The 21,777-nt window shown below is 38.5% G+C and overlaps 1 protein-coding gene across 8 annotated transcripts in view; it reads right to left on the bottom strand.

Annotated features, from left to right (window-relative positions):
- Window positions 1-21,777, bottom strand: part of SYNE2 (spectrin repeat containing nuclear envelope protein 2) — a 371,421-nt gene that overhangs the window by 116,124 nt on the left and 233,520 nt on the right. For 7 of the 8 annotated variants that reach the window (XM_049899527.1, XM_049899530.1, XM_049899535.1 and 4 more), the window contains exons 58-64: window positions 20,022-20,207; window positions 18,279-18,401; window positions 16,853-17,035; window positions 13,529-13,660; window positions 9,756-9,950; window positions 9,086-9,160; window positions 7,250-7,360 (exon numbers count right to left, since the gene is read on the bottom strand). In XM_049899527.1, the coding sequence (XP_049755484.1) occupies window positions 7,250-7,360; window positions 9,086-9,160; window positions 9,756-9,950; window positions 13,529-13,660; window positions 16,853-17,035; window positions 18,279-18,401; window positions 20,022-20,207 (1,005 nt within the window). The remainder of the gene's footprint in view (window positions 1-7,249; window positions 7,361-9,085; window positions 9,161-9,755; window positions 9,951-13,528; window positions 13,661-16,852; window positions 17,036-18,278; window positions 18,402-20,021; window positions 20,208-21,777) is intronic. The other variant, XM_049899536.1, reaches the window with a different exon arrangement.

Genomic DNA, 21,777 nt, shown 5'->3' with positions numbered 1-21,777 from the left:
TAAAAGTGGAAATCAATAACAGAAAAATCAGGGAAAAGAAATCAAATACTTGGAAACTGAACAATACCCTGCTCAGAAAAGACTGGGTTATAGAAGACATTAAGGAGGGAATAAAGAAATTCATAGAATGCAATGAGAATGAAAACACTTCCTATCAAAACCTCTCGGACACAGCAAAAGCAGTGCTCAGGGGTCAATTTATATTGATAAACGCACACATACATAAAGAAGAAAGAGCCAAAATCAGAGAACTGTCCCTACAACTTGAACAAATAGAAAGCGAGCAGCAAAAGAATCCATCAGGCACCAGAAGAAAACAAATAATAAAAATTAGAGCTGAACTAAATGAATTAAAAAAAAAAAGATTTTACAACAGAAAAACAATTGAAACAATTAACAAAGCCAAAAGCTGGTTCTTTGAACAAATTAACAAAATTGATAAACCATTGGCAAGACTGACTAAAGAAATACAGGAAAGGAAACAAATAACCCGAATAAGAAACGAGATGGGCCATATCACAACAGACCCAACTGAAATGAAAAGAATCGTATCAGATTATTACAAAAAATTGTACTCTAACAAATTTGCAAACCCAGAATGGATGAATTCCTAGAAAAACACTACCTACCTAAACTAACACAATCAGAAGTAGAACAACTAAATAGACCCATAACAAAAAAAGAGGTTGAAAAGGTAATCAAAAAACTCCCAGCAAAAAAAAAACCCAGGCCCGGACGGCTTCACTGCAGAGTTCTACCAAACTTTCAGAGAAGAGTTAACGCCACTACTACTAAAGGTATTTCAAACCATAGAAAATGATGCAATACTACCTAACTCATTCTATGAAACCACCATATCCCTGATACCAAAACCAGGTAAAGACATCACAAAAAAAGAAAATTACAGACCTATATCCCTCAGGAACATAGATACAAAAATCCTCAACAAAATTCTAGCCAACAGAATTCAACAACATATCAAAAAAATAATCCACCATGACCAAGTGGGATTTATACCAGGTATGCAAGGCTGGTTTAATATTAGAAAAACCGTTAATGCAATCCACCATATAAATAAAACAAAAGACAAAAACCACATGATCTTATCAATTGATGCAGAAAAGGCATTTCACAAAGTCCAACACCCATTCATGATAAAAACTCTCAGCAAAATAGGAATTGAAGGAAAATTCCTCAACATAATAAAGGGCATCTATACAAAGCCAACAGCCAACATCACTCTAAATGGAGAGGGCCTGAAAGCATTTCCCTTGAGAATGGGAACCAGACAAGGATGCCCTTTATCACTGCTCTTATTCAACATTGTGCTAGAGGTCCTAGCCAGACCAATTAGGCTAGACAAAGAAATAAAGGGCATCCGGATTGGCAAGGAAGAAGTAAAATTATCTCTATTTGCAGATGACATGATCTTATACACAGAAAACCCTAAGGAATCCTCCAGAAAACGACTGAAACTAATAGAAGAGCTTGGCTGAGTCTCAGGTTATAAGATAAAAACATACAAAAATCACTTGGATTCCTCTACATCAACAAAAAGAACATCGAAGAGGAAATAACCAAATCAATACCATTCACAGTAGCCCCCAAGAAGATAAAATACTTAGGAATAAATCTTACCAAAGATGTAAAAGATCTATACAAAGAAAACTACAAAGTACTACTGCAAGAAACTAAAAAGGACCTACATAAGTGGAAAAACATACCTTGCTCATGGATAGGAAGACTTAACATAGTAAAAATGTCTATTCTACCAAAAGCCATCTATACATACAATGCACTTCCGATCCAAATTCCAATGACAGTTTTTAATGTGATGGAGAAACAAATCACCAACTTCATATGGAAGGGAAAGAAGCCCCGGATAAGTAAAGCATTACTGAAAAAGAAGAAGAAAGTGGGAGGCCTCACTCTACCTGATTTTAGAACCTATTATACAGTCGCAGTAGTCAAAACAGCCTGGTACTCGTACAACAGGCACATAGACCAGTGGAACAGAATTGAGAACCCAGATATAAATCCATCCACATATGAGCAGCTGATATTTGACAAAGGCCCAGTGTCAGTTAATTGCGGGAAAGATAGTCTTTTTAACAAATGGTGCTGGCATAGCTGGATACCCATTTGCAAAAAAATGAAACAGGACCCGTACCTCACACCACGCACAAAAACTAACTCCAAGTGGATCAAAGACCTAAACATAAAGACTAAAACGATAAAGATCATGGAAGAAAAAATAGGGACAACTTTACGAGCCCTGATATAAGGCATAAACAGAACACAAAACATTACCAAAAATGACGAAGAGAAACCAGATAACTGGGAGCTCCTAAAAATCAAACACCTATGCTCATCTAAAGACTTCACCAAAAGAGTAAAAAGACCACCTACAGACTGGGAACGAATTTTCAGCTATGACATCTCCGATCAGCACCTGATCTCTAAAATGTACATGATTCTGTCAAAACTCAACCACAAAAAGACAAACAACCCAATCAAGAAGTGGGCAAAGGATATGAACACACACTTCACTAAAGAAGATATTCAGGCAGCTAACAGATACATGAGAAAATGCTCTCGATCATTAGCCATTAGAGAAATGCAAATTAAAACTAAGATAAGATTCCATCTCACTCCAACAAGGCTGGCATTAATCCAAAAAACACAAAATCATAAATGTTGGAGAGGCTGCAGAGAGATTGGAACTCTTATACACTGCTGGTGGGAATGTAAAATGGTACAACCACTTTGGAAATCTATTTGGCGTTATCTTAAACAGTTAGAAATAGAACTACCATACAACCCAGAAATCCCACTCCTCGGAATATACCCTAGAGAAATAAGAGCCTTCACACAAACAGATATATGCACACCCATGTTTATTGCAGCTCTGTTTACAATAGCAAAAAGCTGGAAGCAACCAAGGTGTCCATCAACGGATGAATGGGTAAATAAACTGTGGTATTTTTTTTTTTTTTTACAGTCACACAATGGAATACTACGCATCGATAAAGAACAGTGACGAATCTGTGAAACATTTCATAACATGGAGGAACCTGGAAGGCATTATGCTGAGTGAAATTAGTCAGATGCAAAAGGACAAATATTGTATAAGACCACTATTATAAGATCTTGAGAAATAGTAAAAACTGAGAAGAACACATACTTTTGTGGTTACGAGGCGGGGAGGAAGGGAGGGTGGGAGAGGGATTTTTGCTTATTAATTAGTAGATAAGAACTGCTTTAGGTGAAGGTAAGGACAATACTTAATACATGGAAGGTCAGCTCAACTGGACTGGACTGGACCAAAGGCAAAGAAGTTTCCGGGATAAGCTGAATACTTCAAAGGTCAGCGGAGCAAGGGCGGGGGTTTGGGGACTATGACTTAAGGGGACTTCTAAGTCAATTGGCAACATAATTCTATTATGAAAACAGTCTGCATCCCACTTTGAAATGTGGCCTCTGGGGTCTTAAATGCTAACAAGCAGCCATCTAAGATGCATCAATTGGTCTCAACCCACCTGGAGCAAAGGAGAATGAAGAACACCAAGGTCACACGATAACTATGAGCCCAAGAGACAGAAAGGTCCACATGAACCAGGGACTTACATCATCCTGAGACCAGAAGAACTAGATGGTGCCCGGCCACAACCGATGACTGCCCTGACAGGGAGCACAACATAGAGCCCCTGAGGGAGCAGGAGAACAGTGGGATACAGACCCCAAATTCTCATAAAAAGACCAGACTTAATGGTCTGACTGAGACTAGAGGAATCACGGCGGTCATGGTCCCCAAACCTTCTGTTGGCCCAGGACAGGAACCATTCCCGAAGACAACTCATCAGACATGGAAGGAACTGGACAGTGGGTAGGAGAGAGATGCTGATGAAGAGTGAGCTAATGATATCAGGTGGACACTTGAGACTGTGTTGGCATCTCCTGTCTGGAGTGGGGATGGGAGGATAGAGAGAGTTGGAAGCTGGCAAAATTGTCACGAAAGGAGAGACTGGAAGGGCTGACTCATTAGGGGGAGAGCAAGTGGGAGAACGGAGTAAGGTGTATAAAAACTTACATGTGACAGTCTGACTTGATTTGTAAACATTCACTTGAAGCCCAATAAAAGTTAAAAAAAAAAAACTACGATGAGATTCCATCTCACTGCAACAAGGCTGGCATTAATCCAAAAAAGACAAAATAATAAATGTTGGAGAGGCTGCGGAGAGATTGGAACTCTTATACACTGCTGATGAGAATGTAAAATGGTGCAACCACTTTGGAAATCTATCAGGCGTTTTCTTAAAAAGTTAGAAATAGAACTACCATACAACCCAGAAATCCCACTCCTCGGAATATACCCTAGAGAAATAAGAGCCTTTACACGAACAGATATATGCATACCCATGTTTACTGCAGCTCTGTTTACAATAGCAAAAAGCTGGAAGCAACCAACGTGTCCATCAATGGATGAATGGTTAAATAAATTATGGTATATTCACACAATGGAATACTACGCATCAATAAAGAACACTGAGGAATCTGTGAAACATTTCATAACATGGAGGAACCTGGAAGGCATTATGCTGAGTGAAATTAGTCAGAGGCAAAAGGACAAATAGTGTATAAGACCACTATTATAAGATCTTGAGAAATACTATAAACTGAGAAGAACACATTCTTTTGTGGTTATGAGGCGGGGGAGGGAGAGAGGGTGGGAGAGCGTTATTTACTGACTAGTTTGTGGATAAGAACTACTTTAGGTGAAAAAAATAAAAATGAAGGACAATACTAAATACATGGAAGGCCAGCTCAACTGGACTGGACCAAAAGCAAAGAAGTTTCTGGGATAAAATGAATGCTTTGAAGGTCAGCAGAGCAAGGGCAGGGGTTTGGGGACTATGGCTTAAGGGGACTTCTAAGTCAATTGGCAAAATAATTCTATTATGAAAACATTCTACATCCCACTTTGAAATGTGGCATATGGGGTCTTAAATGCTAACAAGGGGCCATCTAAGATGCATCAATTGGTCTCAACCCACCTGGAGCAAAGGAGAATGAAGAACACCAAGGTCACACGATAACTATGAGCCCAAGAGACAGAAAGGTCCACATGAACCAGAGACTTACATCATCCTGAGACCAGAAGAACTAGATGGTGCCGGGCCACAACCTATGGCCACCCTGACAGGGAGCACAACAGAGAACCCCTGAGGGAGCAGGAGAACAGTGGGATGCAGACCCCAAATTCTCATAAAAAGACCAGACTTAATGGTCTGGCTGGGACTAGAAGAATCCCGGCGGTCATGGTCCCCAAACCTTCTGTTGGCCCAGGACAGGAACCATTCCCAAAGACAACTCATCAGACATGGAAGGGACTGGACAATGGGTTGGAGAGAGATGCTGATGAAGAGTGAGCTACTTGTATCAGGTGGACACTGGAGACTGTGTTGGCATCGCCTGTCTGGAGGGGAGATGGGAGGGTAGAGAGGGCTAGAAGCTGGGAAAGCCGTCACGAAAGGAGAGACTGGAAGGAGGGAGCGTGCTGACTCATTATGGGGAGAGTAAGTGGGAATATGGAGTAAGGTGTATATAAGCTTATATGTGACAGACTGACTCGATTTGTAAACTATCACTTAAAGCACAATAAAAATTATTTAAAAAGTAAATAAAGACCAGACTTGCTGACCTGACAGAGACTGGAGAAACCCTGAGAGTATGGCCCCTGGACACCTTTTCAGCTAGTAAAGAAGTCACTCCTAAAGTTCACCCTACAACCAAAGACTGAACAGGCCCATAAAACAAAATAAGACTAAAGGGGTACAGCAGCCCTGAGGCAAGAACTATAAGGCAGGAGGGGACAGGAAAGCTGATAATAGGGTTGAGAAGGAAGAGCGTTGACGTGTCATGGAGTTGTTAACCAATGTCATAAAACAATATGTGTACTGTTTAATGAGAAACTAGTTTGTTCTGTAAACCTTCATCTAATGTACAATGAATGGAAAGAAAAAGAAATTCAATTAATTAAAATACCATTTTGAGCCCAGTACTGGATAGAGAAACCTATAAGATTCTTGCCATTCATAAAATTGTGTTAAGCACATGCATAAAAATGTGGTAAATTATAATTGAGGTTCAGAATGCTATGGGAAAACAAAAAGAATGAGAAACCAATGAGTGCTCTAAAAGGATCTCTGGAGGCTTCTTGGAAGAGGTAGAAATGAAAATGATTCTTTGAGGGCTAGTAGGAAGTCTACAGGCAGACAGGGGAAAGAGGGCATCCCAGGGATGCAATGCATTTTCTGAAGGGCAATTGAATAGGCTGGAGTGGGCCTTGGTTTGTTTTGAGTGGCAGAGCCATGAGGGAGCAAACATTTTAGAGATGGGGAAACCTCAGCACTTCTGAGGTAGAGGAAGTAACCCATCAAGAGGCAGACTCAGGATGCATGTACAAGCAGAGCATGGTGCCTGCAATTAATGAAAGAATAGCATGAGACTGGGGGGGGAGGGGTTAGCCCTGGACAGCACACAGGAGGGAGAGTTGTGTGAAGGGATTTTTTAGGAGATAAGGTATGGCAGCATTTTCAACATCAGCTTATACTGATTTTCTGAAGTGAGGGCATTTGCCCTCTATTTTGAGAAACTGGAGATTTAGAATGTCACAAACAAACAAAACAAACTGATTTCATTAATTTATCTTAATTTTATACGCTGTTAAAAAGAAAAAAAAGATTACAAGGAGACCATCTCTACCCCACCCCCCAAGGGGAGGCACTTTAAGTGCTTTGAGGGAACACAGTGGTAAAACTTTCAGGTGTTCCTTTAAGACATCGGTTTTGATAGTTTGGATTTTCACATACTGAGTTTTCCTTAGTGTAAAAAAAAATAAATAAATTGTTGCTTACTGTCCTTATAATCAATAAACAGACAACAGAGATGCAAATTATAAGCAGGTATTTGGCTGTCTTTACATTTGGTGAGGTAATGGGGAGAAACTTTAAACATTTCAATCCAAGCAGGTTTCCTTCCTCAGCATTATTTCAAACGAAGTCTTCTTCTTGACTTACTAGCCCTTATTTTCATTCTTTACCTGGTATCTTAAAGGTTTGGGAAGTGCCAGTTGAAAACCAAATAAAGGAAAAGGGCAAGAGGGTAAGCAATGTTAACAGTAAAAGTAGGGCAAAAAGAACCCCGCCTCTCCCCACCACACACACAGCTGTGATGTGCCCGGCGTTACCTGAATGATGGTTCTAGAAGACAAGGACGCTCTGTCTTCCTCCGTGTCTTCGTCATGCACCCGGAGTAAAGACCAAGAACTGGAAGACGCTTCTGCTTTTTTATCTCCATTCTAACACAGCAATCAATTGATTACCAAAGAGAAGTGATTTTCTACCATCATAACCAGCATCTTACTCCTCTTGTTTATCCAAGATTCATATTCCCAGGTAGTATAATTGTGGCCCTTAATGCCACTTCTCCCTCTATTTTTTATTTATTTCTTCTTCTACCTAAATCACGTGGCTGCTCTTCCTGCAGCCTGAAAGAGGTTTTAAAAGTTGGGAGTCAGCTCACGTCACAAAAAGGGCATCTTTAAAAAACAGTGCTCTAGGAATCTAATCAACTTTAGTAAATATAACCTTAAATGTTATCTTAAAATAACAGTGTGAAAACATGTATTTTTTTGGGGGGGGTCAAAGATAAACAATGGCTAGTATAAACTTATCAGCTCAGAGGCAAATACATGTCTCAAACTGAAATCACTGATGTGCACTCTGTTGGCCCCTGGTACCTCCTCCATTCTCAAAATTTTCTCTCCCATAGAAGAGCATAATCAAAATATTAAATTGTCTGATAGTCAGGGTATACAGTAAATCCACACTCTTTCTTGTCCTACTACTGCTTCCTCAGTTAATAACTCAGAGTCAGGGTAAACCAAAACCAAATCTGTTGCTGTTGAGCCAATCCTGACTCATGGCAACCCCGTGCGTTCCAGAATAGAACTGCTCCATAGGGTTTTCTTGGCTGTACTCTTTACAGAAGCAGATCACCAGGCCTTTCTTCCATGGTGCTGCTGGATGGGTTCCAACTACCAACCTTTAGGTTAGTAGTCAATCGCAAATTGCTTGTGCCACCCAGGGACCTTATCAGAGGCAGGGAAGTGGTACACTACAGGACAATGGAATTGTTCTGTGTGACAATGGAATTATTTAACAATTTATAAAATGAGCATAAAAATGTCTGATTAAAAAAACCTATCAGTTGCTGCAATTTTCTTTTCTTTTTTTTGGTAGAAGATCAGCGGTTTTTTTAAAAAAATATATTTTTATTGTAGTGAAATACGCATAACATTTCAACTACTGCTGCATGTAGAACTCAGAGACACTACGTTCACCATGTTGTGCAAAAATCACCACTACCCATCTCCAATTTTTTTCATCATCCTTACACAAAAACTCTGTACCCTTTAAACAACATCCCCTCCCTCGTTTCTCCTTCTCACCCATCCCATGTAACCACTAATAATCATTGGTCTCTATACATTTGCCTATTCTGGAAGACCCATTAGTTTTTAAAGGGTGAAATCAAAACCAACATCAGGAAAGACAGCCGTAAATGCCCCACTCCACGAAAATAATGAAGTAGTAAGGGTTAGTAATATTAATTGCTAACTCAACTCTTCATGTCTTTGGCAATACCGTTTTAGACTAAAAAGTAATTTGCCTATGAAAAACTAAAGTTCCAGAAAGCATATCAAGGAGTGCTGAACAGCATACTCTCAAAACTTCAGAGAAAGTACTCACAAGTCAGTATACTACGGAGGCCTTCTTCATCTTCTCCCTTATGCCAATGAGTGTATCTGAATTACATCTGTCTCACTCTTACATGGTAAAGTAGTCTTAGACACACTCAAACAATGTTAATAACATAAGAGAGCTACTTCAATCACCCCTACAAAATATCAGCACTAATTTCAAAAATCTCTAGGTTTCTATTCATTTTAAGATCTTTTTATTGACCTTCCTTAAAAGATTTCAGTTGCAACAGACTGTAATGTGAAAACCAGTTTCCTTACTTCACTCTTCACGGAGCTCTCCTCCATCTCTTCCATGACTGCGGGCAGGAGAGACATGGAGCCCGTTCTGCTCAACTGAAAGGCACAGCACAAGCACACTTGCAGTCAGGCTGGGCTCAGCATCACACGATCCCCACCTGGCCACATTTTTGTATAGCTAATTTTTTACTCACTTTATCCAAGATGCCCGCCCACACAAGCAGACCTCATGTCCTGCACCTTGCAGCTCACACAGCCAAATGCCTGACTTCATCAAATTTTAGATCCTCCTTACTTGCACTGCCTTTTATAGCCCCTCACCCAAACAATTCAAGAATATGATTCATGGACACAGATTCAGCACAGGCTTAGAGAAGAAGTGCTGTGCCCCAATTCTGAGTCTGCAATGGGCTCTTTTCAGTAGAAAGACACTTCAAAGGGTGGCTCCCATCTACCTACCCAAGGAATTTCATAAGCACCTCATTAAGTAACTTGGGCATAAAAATTCTGGGTTGAGTCAAGAATGGACACAACCCGAGGATTAACATTCACTAGTAAACAATTTTAAGTGGCGTACTTCTACTTTCTACATTCCTTCACTATAGACCACAGACATAGATGCCACAAAAACATGACCCATCTGGCTGTCTCGTGGAATGCGGGACCAGCACTAACCTACAGTCACACCCACCTCCCATTCAGAAACATCCCCCTCAGCCACTCCGCCCTCTTCAGGTGCAGCAGCCGACGGCATTTCTTTTTCTAATTCATGTTCTTGCTTCAAATGCTGGTGAAGGTTTAGTACTGCAGCCTTCAAGTGCACCAACAGGTCTTCTTTTTTCTGGTTTAGACTCAGAATTTGCGCTTCCATATTGCTGATTTCTCCCTGTGCAGAAAAAGCGTTTCCACTGTTTTGGGAAGTCAAAAGCTTGCTTCCTTTGATAGAAGGGATTAAACTTTTTCTATGTTGTTTGGTTTACAGAGCCAGAAGCTTGTCTCTGGTACAATATAATACCACTCCATTCTGGCTGCATTTCCAAATAAACTGTGGAGGCTTTATAACCAATAGGATGCCTTACCCCCACCCAAGGCCTTGTGAACCGGAATCTCTGGGGATTGAGCTGAGGCATAGAAATTTGTAACAAGCTCCAAGGGTGGCTGTGGCAGGTGGCTGGGGCTTGGAGTCACTGCTCCAGTGGATGCCACGGGAACCTACACTTCAACAAGTTCTCCAGGAGATTCTTAAACTGACTAACGATTGGGAATCACTGACAGAAAACAAGGTTAGAAATCTCACACTTTTTATTAGTGCCTTTGAAGCCTTATATTTACTGAATTCATTAACTTTTTCTCACAGTCAAAGCTCTCTACCAAATGGGAGTAAATAAACAAATGGCTGTGATACTGCGATGTGTAACTTACCATGGGGATGATGGACAAATGACTCCAAGCTTTAAAATTTAAGACATTTTCTTATACATGGTAGATATACAGATGCCCACTGTTCTAAGAGGATTATATAATTATAGAATCCAGGCTTGGAAGAAATTTCAGGTCATCCAGTATAACATTTTTCTCTCTTGCATCCCTGATACGTACTCTTCAACCTGTCTGAGCTCTAACCCACTCCTTTTTAGGAAATTTTCATTGTTAGGTGCAACTGGAATTTTGTTCCTAGGATATTCCTTAAACCTCTATCACTTTTCTTATCTTGGTAAAAATTTTGCTACAAAACACTAACACTATGGGATCTCGAATATATATATTTACAATATATTGTGTTATACAATAATACATATTATTTTACTGAAATCCATTTTACAGATATTCATAGAATTATTAATTTTCTACAGAGAAATTTAACATGTCTCCACCTATAAACAAGAGCTCTGACGCACACAGAAAGGTTACCTGTCCACAGTTGCAGCTATTCACAAACTGAGCACAGACCTGGGCTTCCTGACACCCAGCCCCCAGGCCCCTTTTGCTATTGTACACATTCTTACATTACTACTACTATTCTGCCTGAAGTCATAACTCCTGTGATTGCTTTCAGGAAATGATAATTGTCTAAAGTTTAAGTTGGCTGTGGTTTATGTTCCCTTTCCAATAAACATTAAACTTCAGTGTTGCAGTGCCTCCCAACAGAAGCAATGCTACAGCCATTGGAAGAAGACTTAGAGAAAGAGTGGACTGCTGAGACCCAGCACTATGGAGGCACTGCAGGGCATAGGGCAGTGGTTCTGAAAGTGGCCCACAAGTCCACGAGGCCAAGATGTTCACATTGCACTGATGGCACAATAACAATGGTGCGTAAAACTTTCGGCAGCTTAGCATAAATCAAGGCAGGGACACCAATTATATTAGTAGTTACTGTATTCTTCACTGCCATGTACTTGTAATTTTAAAAAAGCCAGTTTCGTTTAAGGACGTCCTTGATGAAGAACAAGTGTTTTTAATATTCTGTGTGACAAAATGGGAAGTATGTATGTATACAATACTTCCGCTGAATATCAAACAGTGTATAATGGCCAAGGAAAAACGTTTGTGTAATTAAGTTCCCAGCTGAACCAGCCTTTTTCTTTTTCCTTCATGGAATACCATTTTTACTTAAAATAACAGCTGGCAAACAAAACTTACACACTCAAATACTACAAGATTTTTCTGAGGAGATAAGTGGTGCTATAGATGTGATTTTTTGATACCACCTAATAAAATGTGTCAACATTTGGATGATCCCCATAACTCAGTGAAAGAATATTTCCCAAATGATCAAACTTAATGTTACAAAATCATACCTGGTTAGGAGATCCATTCAAAGTACAAGACAGACCAATGGATTTTAATGTAAGAGTATGGAAAGTTCACTGACATGTCTTCAGACTCCATCTTACAACTAACCTGTGAGGAACTACCATGTGTAGAGCTGTAGCACAGTTTCAAAGAAGAATGTCCACAATTACTCAAAAAGGCTATTAAAATATTCCTCCCTCACTGACTGCTCTGATACGAATCACAATAGAGGGTCTCACTCAGATAGAGCTGGGGCAGGGACTGGAAGGCAACAGCCCTGGGGCAAGGACAGGAGGGAACAGGGAAGTTGGTAATAGAGAACCCAGAGTTGAGAAGGGAGAGTGTTGACACGTCGTGGAGTTGTTAACCACTGTTATAAAACAATGTGTGTACTAACTGATAAGAAACTAGTTTGTTCTGTAAACCTTCATCTAGATTACAAAAAAAAGTCCCTTTTTCAACGAGATATCTGTATAAGCCTGGACTGTTTTTGTATATTTGAGCCAAAACTATCTCAACAGACTGAATGCAAAAGCAGATGAGAATCTGGTTGCCTTTTATTAAGCCAGATAGTAAAAATTTACAAAAATGTGTAACACTGTTATTCTTCTCACTACTTTCTGTTTTGGCATATAGTTATTTTCATAAAAATCTTATTTATATTAAAGTATAATAGGCATATTATTGTTATTTAAAAACAAAATAAACATATTTTAAGTTTAACTTTAATTTCTATATTGATAGATAAAACCCATACTTAAAAAAAAAAAGCTCTTGGGATCCTTGATAAGTTTTTAGTGTAAAGAGAAATTTGACATTTTTACAATGCAAAGTCTTTAACATTGACTACATTATTGAGATCACCACTTACTCGCTGTGTCACCTTGGACCCCTTTCCACTTCACCTTAGATGTTAAGTAACTTGCCATAGTCTCCCCGGTGGCAAGTGGTATAACCTTGCTTTGATCACCATACCAATTGCCTGCCTGCATCAACCTGATGACAGGAAGAACGTAGCTCTCTCACAAACCTGGGCATACATTCAGGCTTTTTCATTACAGAAGCATTAAGTCAAAAACAGAAGCTGAAAAATCTCTGGCAGTAGAAGATCGACAAACCATCATAACTGGGTCCAAATGTTGACACATTTCACTAGGTGGTATCACAACTGGGTCTACAGGACATTCTTAAATATGGCATGACCAAGGAAACAGGAACTCTGCTTAGTATATGGAACTCTTTGTTATAACAATGTTTGGGATCTTCACCTCCACAAGCCTAGTCTGCCCACACCTTCTAACCTCTATCCCAGAAAGTCAGGTACCAGAGCAAATTCAGACCAAAATGCATGAAGCTGAGGCTAAATGCACCAAAGGGCCCTCCATTAAGGAAGCAGGTATGGCAGGCCTACTTCGGTCTCTGGGGTTAGGACTGCCCAGCCTACAAACAGATATGGCTCCTCTAGACTAAACATCAGAGGGCTACAATTTCATATTTTTAACTTATGATAATTAGATAATCAACTATTTTATAAAACAGGAAAGGAAAGACAGGCAGAAAATATGTTCAACTTGAACAGTTAAGTAGGAAATACACTGTACCACCACAAAGGGTTTAGTAAGTGATTACTGAATGAACTGATAAATGGGTGAGTGAATGAAAGAAACATACCTGTACTTGTGGCAGGCTGACAGCTTGGTCTGGTGACATACGTTCAAGAGAGAACTCAGCTGAATAATTATTTAATATCTCTTTCAAATTTTCTATTTCTTCATCGCATTCATTAATCTGTTTTATGACTATCTATAAAGTACAAAAAAAAAAAAAAAAAGAATCTTGACATAAGAATTCAGGTCTAGATTAATGGTTATTTCCAGTGTCTAATCCTGTCTAGATTCCCTGGGTGGTACAAGTGGTTATTGCACTTGTCTGCTAACTGAGAAGTTAGAAGTTCAAGTCCACCTAGGCCTCAGAAGAACTGCCTGGTATTCTACTTCCTAATATTGAGCTATGAAAATCCTATGGAGTACACTTATACCTTGACAAGCTTGGGGTCGCCATAAGTTCAAATTGAATGGATGGCAATGGGTTTTTTAGAAAAAATTTTTATCCCCATCAGAAGTTCCAGTCAGTTACAACAAATATGTACCCAAGCAGTTTTCAATAGGAAATGGTGACTTAAATATAGAGAATGGTTTACAAAGCTGACACCTAACCTTACCCTACTAGATCCACGGAACCATGTTCAGCGCTTGGAGTACAGTTTGACATCCCTCTGCTCTTACGTACATCTAGGATAGTGAGCTTATTATTCTGGGAAGTATTTTAGGGCATGTTAATATAAAGTTGCTGAGTTTTATGAAATTACAGTGTGCCATGTATACCCCTGTAATACATATTCCCTGTGGGGCTTTCCACACAGGAAGGTCACGCTACTGACTTGAGATGAAAGAGCATGTGATTCAAGTCATTCTGACAGCAATGATTAATTTTCCCAGTCCAGCCAGGTCTCCACCTGGCACGCCTTGGGATCAGTGATAAACATTTTCTGAGCCAGAAGTTGAGGGATCAAGCTCAGTCTGAATTTGCAGAATAAAACAAAATTTATAAGAATGGTATCTGGAATCTAGTGTTAGGGGACTAGTAGAGCTTGAAACTACTTGTGAACTAAATGATATAATCAAAGTGTGAGCAAACACAAAAGGACACATACTGTATGATCCCACTTATATGAAACACCTAGAATAAGCAAATGTATAGAGACAAAAGTTTATTAGTGGTTGCCAGGGGCTGAAGAGAGAAGAAGATGGGGTTGTTGTTGTCATGTGCTATCAAGTTGATTCTGACTCATAGCAACCCTAGAGGTCACGGTAGAACTGCCCCATAGGGTTTCCAAGGAACGGCTGGTGGATTTGAACCACTGACCTTTTGGTTAGCAGCCTGAGCTCTTAACCACTATGCCACCAGGGCAGTGTTTAAGGGGTACTGGGTTTTTGTTTAGAGTGATATTTGGAAAATGGATAGTGGTAATGGTTGCATAACATGGTAAATACAATTAATTTCACTATAGTGTACACTTAAAAATGGTTAAAATGGAAAATGTTCTGTTATATATATTTTAACACAACAATTTTTTTTAAAAAGTATGATAAACAATGATAAGAAAATTGACTTCAAATGAAAATCTAGCTACATCCTTGCTATGCTTCAAGATGGAGCAAAATGCCTTTTAAAACTATAAAGTTTCTGGCCAAGACAGAATTCTTCTTTGTATTTTCTTTAATATTTAACCATGATTTTAGCTGCAGGCTGGAAATGAATAAGTATGTTCGCTGCACACACCTGTTCCCCAGTGTTCAATAATGAGATACATCCCCTTACTTTCCCCAAGAGTAATTTCTCTCATTTTCTACAATAAGGATACTTCTAATACCTAATGTAGGAATTAAAAGAAATGTATCATATTCTAATGATTTTTATTACTACTGGCTTACTTAGCTTTGAAATGTATGAGGTGGTATCTGACTTCCACTAACACAATAAGATGGAAAATTTCAGTAGCACAGTTTGATACCTAACTTGGCACAAAATATAATTTCCTTTGCCATTTCCCCTTTTCTTTGTGTGAAGAAGCCACTTTAAAGCATAGGGTTGTTATTTTCTTTTCCCGGCCAGGAGACCAATAAAGAACAAAGAGATTAAAAATAATAGATCAAATTTTATATTCTTTCCTTTTTCTCTCTCTTTATGTTATTAAAAAAAATAATACATTGAGTAAAAAAGTACCAGACCTTTTTTCTCCCTGGGGTGTTAGTTAGGAAATGATGTCAGTTATCAGTAGCCAGGCCAGGCTCAAACCCGAGAGTAAAGTACCCTCAAGTCTTAGGAGAACAAAGAATGACCACCTAAAGTGTGACAGAAATTTAAGAGGTAGAAAGGTACAGCAGTTTTCTTATAACCAGGCAGTGGTCAGGAAGGGAAGAAAAATAACCCCTTCTCCTAAACGGACCCATCTAATCAGGACAAGCAGGATGGAAAGATCTACCAAGAGGCCTGGAAAGTCTGGAATTTAAGGCTCTTTCAGCAACTTTCTATTCTTGTGGAAGCAACTGTTGATCTAGGAATACAAACCAAAACAAAATGTAGTTTCTAATGATAACTCATAACTTGAGACTCCCTGATGTGGAGAATGATACCAGGAGCTTGGAAACTCTCGTTCTTGTCCTCTCTGTACACACACTGATCTCCACGCAGATGAACCCTGTGATCTTTTAGCAAGTCATTTAACCCTCTGGCACTCATCTTCTATGTAAGTGCCTGTTCTACCTGTATCACATGTTTGCCACAAAAACGAGTTTATTCACATGAAAGTGATTGAAACGTATACAGATCACTATGATAATGATCACTGTATAGGTCTGTCTGCCTCATGAGATTCCAAATGCCTTTTTCAGGTTTAAATCTTCCCACAGCACCTTACGCATGACCCCGTGGTACAAGGTTTAAGTGCTCAGCTGTTAATGGAAAGGCTGGTGGTTTGAACCCACCCAGTAGTGCCATGGGAGAAAGTCCTGGGGATCTGCTTCTGTAAAGATTACAGCCCAGAAAATCCTATGGGGCAGTTCTGCTCTGTCATGTGGCATCACCATGAGTTAGAACCGACTTGACAGCACCCAACGATGACGACTTTATCCACGTAGGACTTCAATAACTGTTAGCAGAATTAAACAGACCATAACCATGCTCTAACGTCTTCAACTAGAACAAGGATAAGAACTGAGAAAAATAACTCAGCCCCATTTGAGCAAGAGGAAATGCTCATGTGTCAAATGCAACCTCCTGGGTAGTGGTGTTGGGAGGGAACAAAAGAATCAACAAAGGCAGCATCTTATTGCCATGGGAATTTGATCTGCCCATTTACCAAAAACGAAAACATAACCAGCTTTGGCTGAACATTTTCATCAAATATGCTGTACGTCATCATACACTGCTCACCTTTAATAACTCATTTTCTTCTTGAGCCACATTTTCCAACAATTTTATATCTTGTAAAAGCTGATTTGTCCGCTGAAACACAGGCAGAGATTTAATTCCTGTCTGGGGTGACCTCAGTCCTACTTGATAAGACACTATCTCAGCAATGGTTTTCTTCATGGGACGTATATTTTCAAGTACAACCTTAATTATGTGAGGAAAAAAAAATGGCACATTAAAAAAAAAATGGCGGGGGGACAGCTAAATTTAATTTTTTGAATTGAAATACAGTGTAATTTAGCTTTTATAGTTTCAATTTTTAAACATTCCCTTAGTTCAGATTCAAAAGGACTATCATATCATTTGTGATCTGGTAATTAAAGGTCTTATGAAAGACCGGCTGGGGTTAAGAGTTACCTATCAACACTCATTTATCCCTTGGACAACCTTCCCTTCCCTCCCTTTCTCTTTCTCTCTCCCTGTAGAACTATTGTTTTACTTTGTGTATTATCACCAGGCAGTGAGCTACGTAAAGGCAGGTACTCCATCTTACTCACCTTCATGGCACCAACATCTAGCACATGGCGCTTATTGAATTGAACTCAACTGTTCTGTCAAATTTTATGGGCCCCAGATGTATGATATAATTATATTTGGCTTTAAGAATATCTGATCCATAGAAATCTGGATTTATATAACCCGTATATTAGAAGAGCTTATTTACTTTACTAAGTACTTTATATATATATTATTTCATTTAATCCTCACAACCACTCTGGGAGACAGGTAATCATGAGCTGCATTTCACTGGTAGGAAAACTGGGTTCAGCAGTTAGAAGACCCAGGCAAGTTTAAGTTGCAAGACACAGGGCTGGGATTAAAACCAGGGTGACTGATCCCAAGGCACATGGGTGACTGACCCCAAAGCACATATTCGTACTCATTAGGCTAAGGGGGAATGATGTTTGTCTGCTGCTTTAGTATGTTCCAACTCCTGTGCTAGGGGCACTTTATACAACTGTTCAATGCAATCACCTCATTGTCAATTTACAGGTATGAAAGACAGTCCAGGAAAAGTTAACTAATTGTTCCAAGTCACAGAGTCAGTAAGCAGTGTAGCCAGGACTGGAAACCAGGTCTCTCTGACTTAGATGCTCAAATTCTTGGACTATTGAACACCTGCATTTGACTTAAAGTCAAAACTTCCAAACTTTCAAGTTTAAGGAAGAAATCAACCGGAAAAAAAAAAAACCTATAGGAAAATTATATAGATAGTACTATGAATATGATTTAAAATATGATTATTTATAGTCATTCAAATCTATTTCCCAGCCTTACTTTGCTGTTATTCCAGCAAGACATAATTGTTTTTTTTTTTAACCACAGCACATTTTTACATATTTAAAAGTACTGTGAGAAAACACTTTTAATAATGATCCATGCTTACCTCCCCATGCTTAAGATGTTCTTCAGGTGAAAAATCAAATATTTCCTTTGACAACAGGATAGCTTTGATTTTTAAAACTCTTTTCTCCATTGATTTTACTTCAGTTTCAATAGCAACCACATCCTAGAATTTAAGCAACAATAAAACTCTCATGAAGTATATTAATAAATCTATAAAACACAGTTTACTGCCATTAACTCTGTTCACATATTTAACCAAAAAATGTTTGCCACTTGTTTCTCTTAAGAACTACCAAGTACTATAGACAATGTTGATGGTTTTCACTGAAAATGTTATTCTATTAATAGTGTGCCACACTATAAAGCATCGCTTATTCCGTGTCGAATTAAAGATCCTTCGAGAGCCAATTTTCAATTAGTCATACTATGACAGCAGAAACAGCATGAGTCCAAACCTTTTTTTTTTTTCTTCAGTAAGTTCTGAACTATCTACAAACTTACCTGTGGAATGTATTTAAACACCTGAATACACGTGGGCCTGGAATTTACAAATTTCTCACCACTTTAAATGAAATGATCAAGGCCCTCTTGGGGAAATATCACAGAAGCTGGAAGACTGACAGGATTTTCTTGTCAGTCCCCTAACGAACTGTTGCCATGCAGAGTCACTCAATTATTTCATAACCTACTCAGGTTAAATTAAACAATGGGTCATTTATCCAGTGGTTATTCTCTCAACCTCCAGAACCTGGCCAAGAACCTTAAAATGACAAGGCTGCAAAATACAAGTCAAAACATGTGCTGCAAAACCCACATACTGAAGCCCACTCACACTGTAACAGGACTTTCAGATCTTTACTTCAGAACTTAAGACTGGTGCTCTTCAACAACAGTAAGTTACAGCTAACAATGAAGAGAATAAAAACTATACGGTAATAGACCAAGGGTTTCAAATTAAAGCAGTTTTAAGTCCTTCAATATAGAAAAAATATATATAACCTTATAGATCTGAAGCAAATGAAGCAGTAAGTACAGTAGCTGTTTATAGTGAGGTCTCCAAATTATGAAGCACAGTCAAATGACATTGAAATTATTTTCTGCATCATCTACTTAAGAAGGTATACAGAAGTACGCATTATATTTTGGGATGATTTCCATCAAAAATTATAAAAGCATTTTAAAAGTTTGAACTACGTATCAATAACACCAAGGATATTTATTTTAACAATCATTTCACTGAAGTTACCTAAGTGTGTAGGGAAAGTAATTAAGAAACAAAAAGTAAATCATTAAGAACTACACTTGTCTTTGCTATGTCACTCCACCTTTAAATAACTGCCTCACTTGTTTCAAGCAAAAATAAGAAAAATTGTTTAAAAATTCAGTGGCTTGTACACAGCAGGCCCTCAATAAATATTTGCTATTGGTGAATGAAGACTTGGGAAGTTATCTGTCTTCATTCTCTTTTGCTCACCCATGCTTTGAGTTCAACAATATGGCTGTCTCTCTGACAAAGGGAAAACACTGGATTTATTTGATCTAGATTCTTCCCCCTCAAAATAGACCATTTCTGGATTGAGAATGGGAATATGATTTCTTTGTTGTAGTTGTACCACAGGTTTGCAAAGTAAAGTAAAATACAATCCAAGAAATAAGATCATGATGAGTTTACCAAATTAAGTTGTCTTCATATAATTAGGAGTTAATTAGTAATATAGCTGTAATTTGCTAAATGAAATATACATTTAAAATAAGACATCATGTCTTCATAGTGCAAACTTACATCAGCCATTCGCTGAATCTGTGGAAGGCTTTCCATTATTTTTTGTTGTAACGCTGTTACTTGACTACTTAACTGCTGGACCGACTGTGCTAAGTCATCTGTTTCAAAAATTATTGACAAGTCTTCTAGATCTGAGAAAACTGAATATAAAAGATTGTACTTCTGTTCTGAATCTTCCAAAGCCATCTAGACAACAAGAAACAAGGAGAGAAAAAAGAGACATATCAATATACTGACACATGTTGATATAAATTTAAGTAAAAAAAAATTTAAATTTGTCTCAACATTCAAACTCTGTACTAATGCTGTTCATTTCCAGTTTTATAGTGAAAACACAGTATACTACTGTCAACGATGGTGGATGAATTTAAAGGTGTCTAGTCCTTGACTGAGGGTATCGGTGATTTAGAGGTCGCATTCTCACCTTCATGAAGAAGACCCAGGTTTGGTTACCTACTAGTGTATTTCACGTGCAGCCACCACCCATCCTTCATTGGAGGCTTGTGTGTTGTTATGATGCTGAACAGGTTTCAATGGGGCTTCCAGACTAAGATGAACTAGGAAGAAAGGTCTGTCAAAAACCTCATGGATCACAATGGTCTGCTCCACAACTGATCAGGGGATGGCGCAGGACCAGGCAGTGTTTCGTTCCGTTGTGCATAGGGCAACCAGGAGTTGGGGGCCGACTTGATGGCAGCTAACAACAACTCCTTGACTATTCCTATTTTCAGTTATAGTGGTGGCTTGCATCAGCTATCTTGTATCTTATACAACGTAAACCTGCTCCTCTAGCCATCACTGACAGGGCCAGGAACACCTGACCCGCAGTCCACTCCTCTGTAATTCGGAATCGGGGTCAAAAAAGCCATTAAGGCTCTCTCCAACTGGCTGGACTTGGAATTTGGGGAAATGTGGGTTTTTGAGAAATAGATAAATGAAGTGGAGGTGAGAAATGAAGAGGGAGTCCTGAAGCTTGCCAGTCTTGATGCTAAGGTCCTCCTTAAGCCATTCCACAAGACAGCCCTCTATAAAAATCATTAAAATTCCTGAAGCTTGCTTGAGTTGATTTGAGTAACTTGATACCAAAAGAGTTCTATCTGATAAGACCAAATGAAAGTGAAAAATATTTATATTTAGAATTTCTTAGACATTCCTCCTTATCATTTCTTTTTTCTGAAACAATACTTAGAATGCGTTAAAGTTTAAAGATTTGAAAATGTCTTTGTCACCGATTGCAAATACTCAATCTACTAATGTAGTCTTCAAGTAATTCCATAAAATAACATGAGAAAGAACAGTTACATATACAATTTGTCTTATACAACTAGAACTGATCAGGTTATTCAGAATTTTATATTGTCCTTATTCAAAATCTTAGTAGGAAAAAACTTTTAGAAGCGATACTTAAAATAAGTGCTTTCTACCAAAAATACCATATAAAATAACATTAAAAAACATAAAATACTTAGGGATAAATTTAACAACATACATGTAAGATCTATACAGTGAAAACTACAAAACATTGTTGAGATAAATTAAAGAAGACCCAAATAGATGGAGAAATGTATCATGTTCCTGGATTGGAAGAGTCATTATGGTTAAAATGTCATTTCTCCCCGAACAGATCTATAGATTTAATGCAATACCAATACAAATTCTAATAAGACCTCTGTATAGATATTAACAAGCTGATTCTGAGATTTATGGAAGTACAAAAGACCTGAGATTAGCAAAACAATTTTGAGAAAGAAGAATA

This window comes from Elephas maximus, chromosome 10 (assembly GCF_024166365.1).
Source record: "Elephas maximus indicus isolate mEleMax1 chromosome 10, mEleMax1 primary haplotype, whole genome shotgun sequence".
NCBI classification, from domain to species: domain Eukaryota; kingdom Metazoa; phylum Chordata; class Mammalia; order Proboscidea; family Elephantidae; genus Elephas; species Elephas maximus.
Note: the sequence above shows the minus strand (reverse complement) of the source record. Positions and strands in the feature narration are given on the sequence as shown.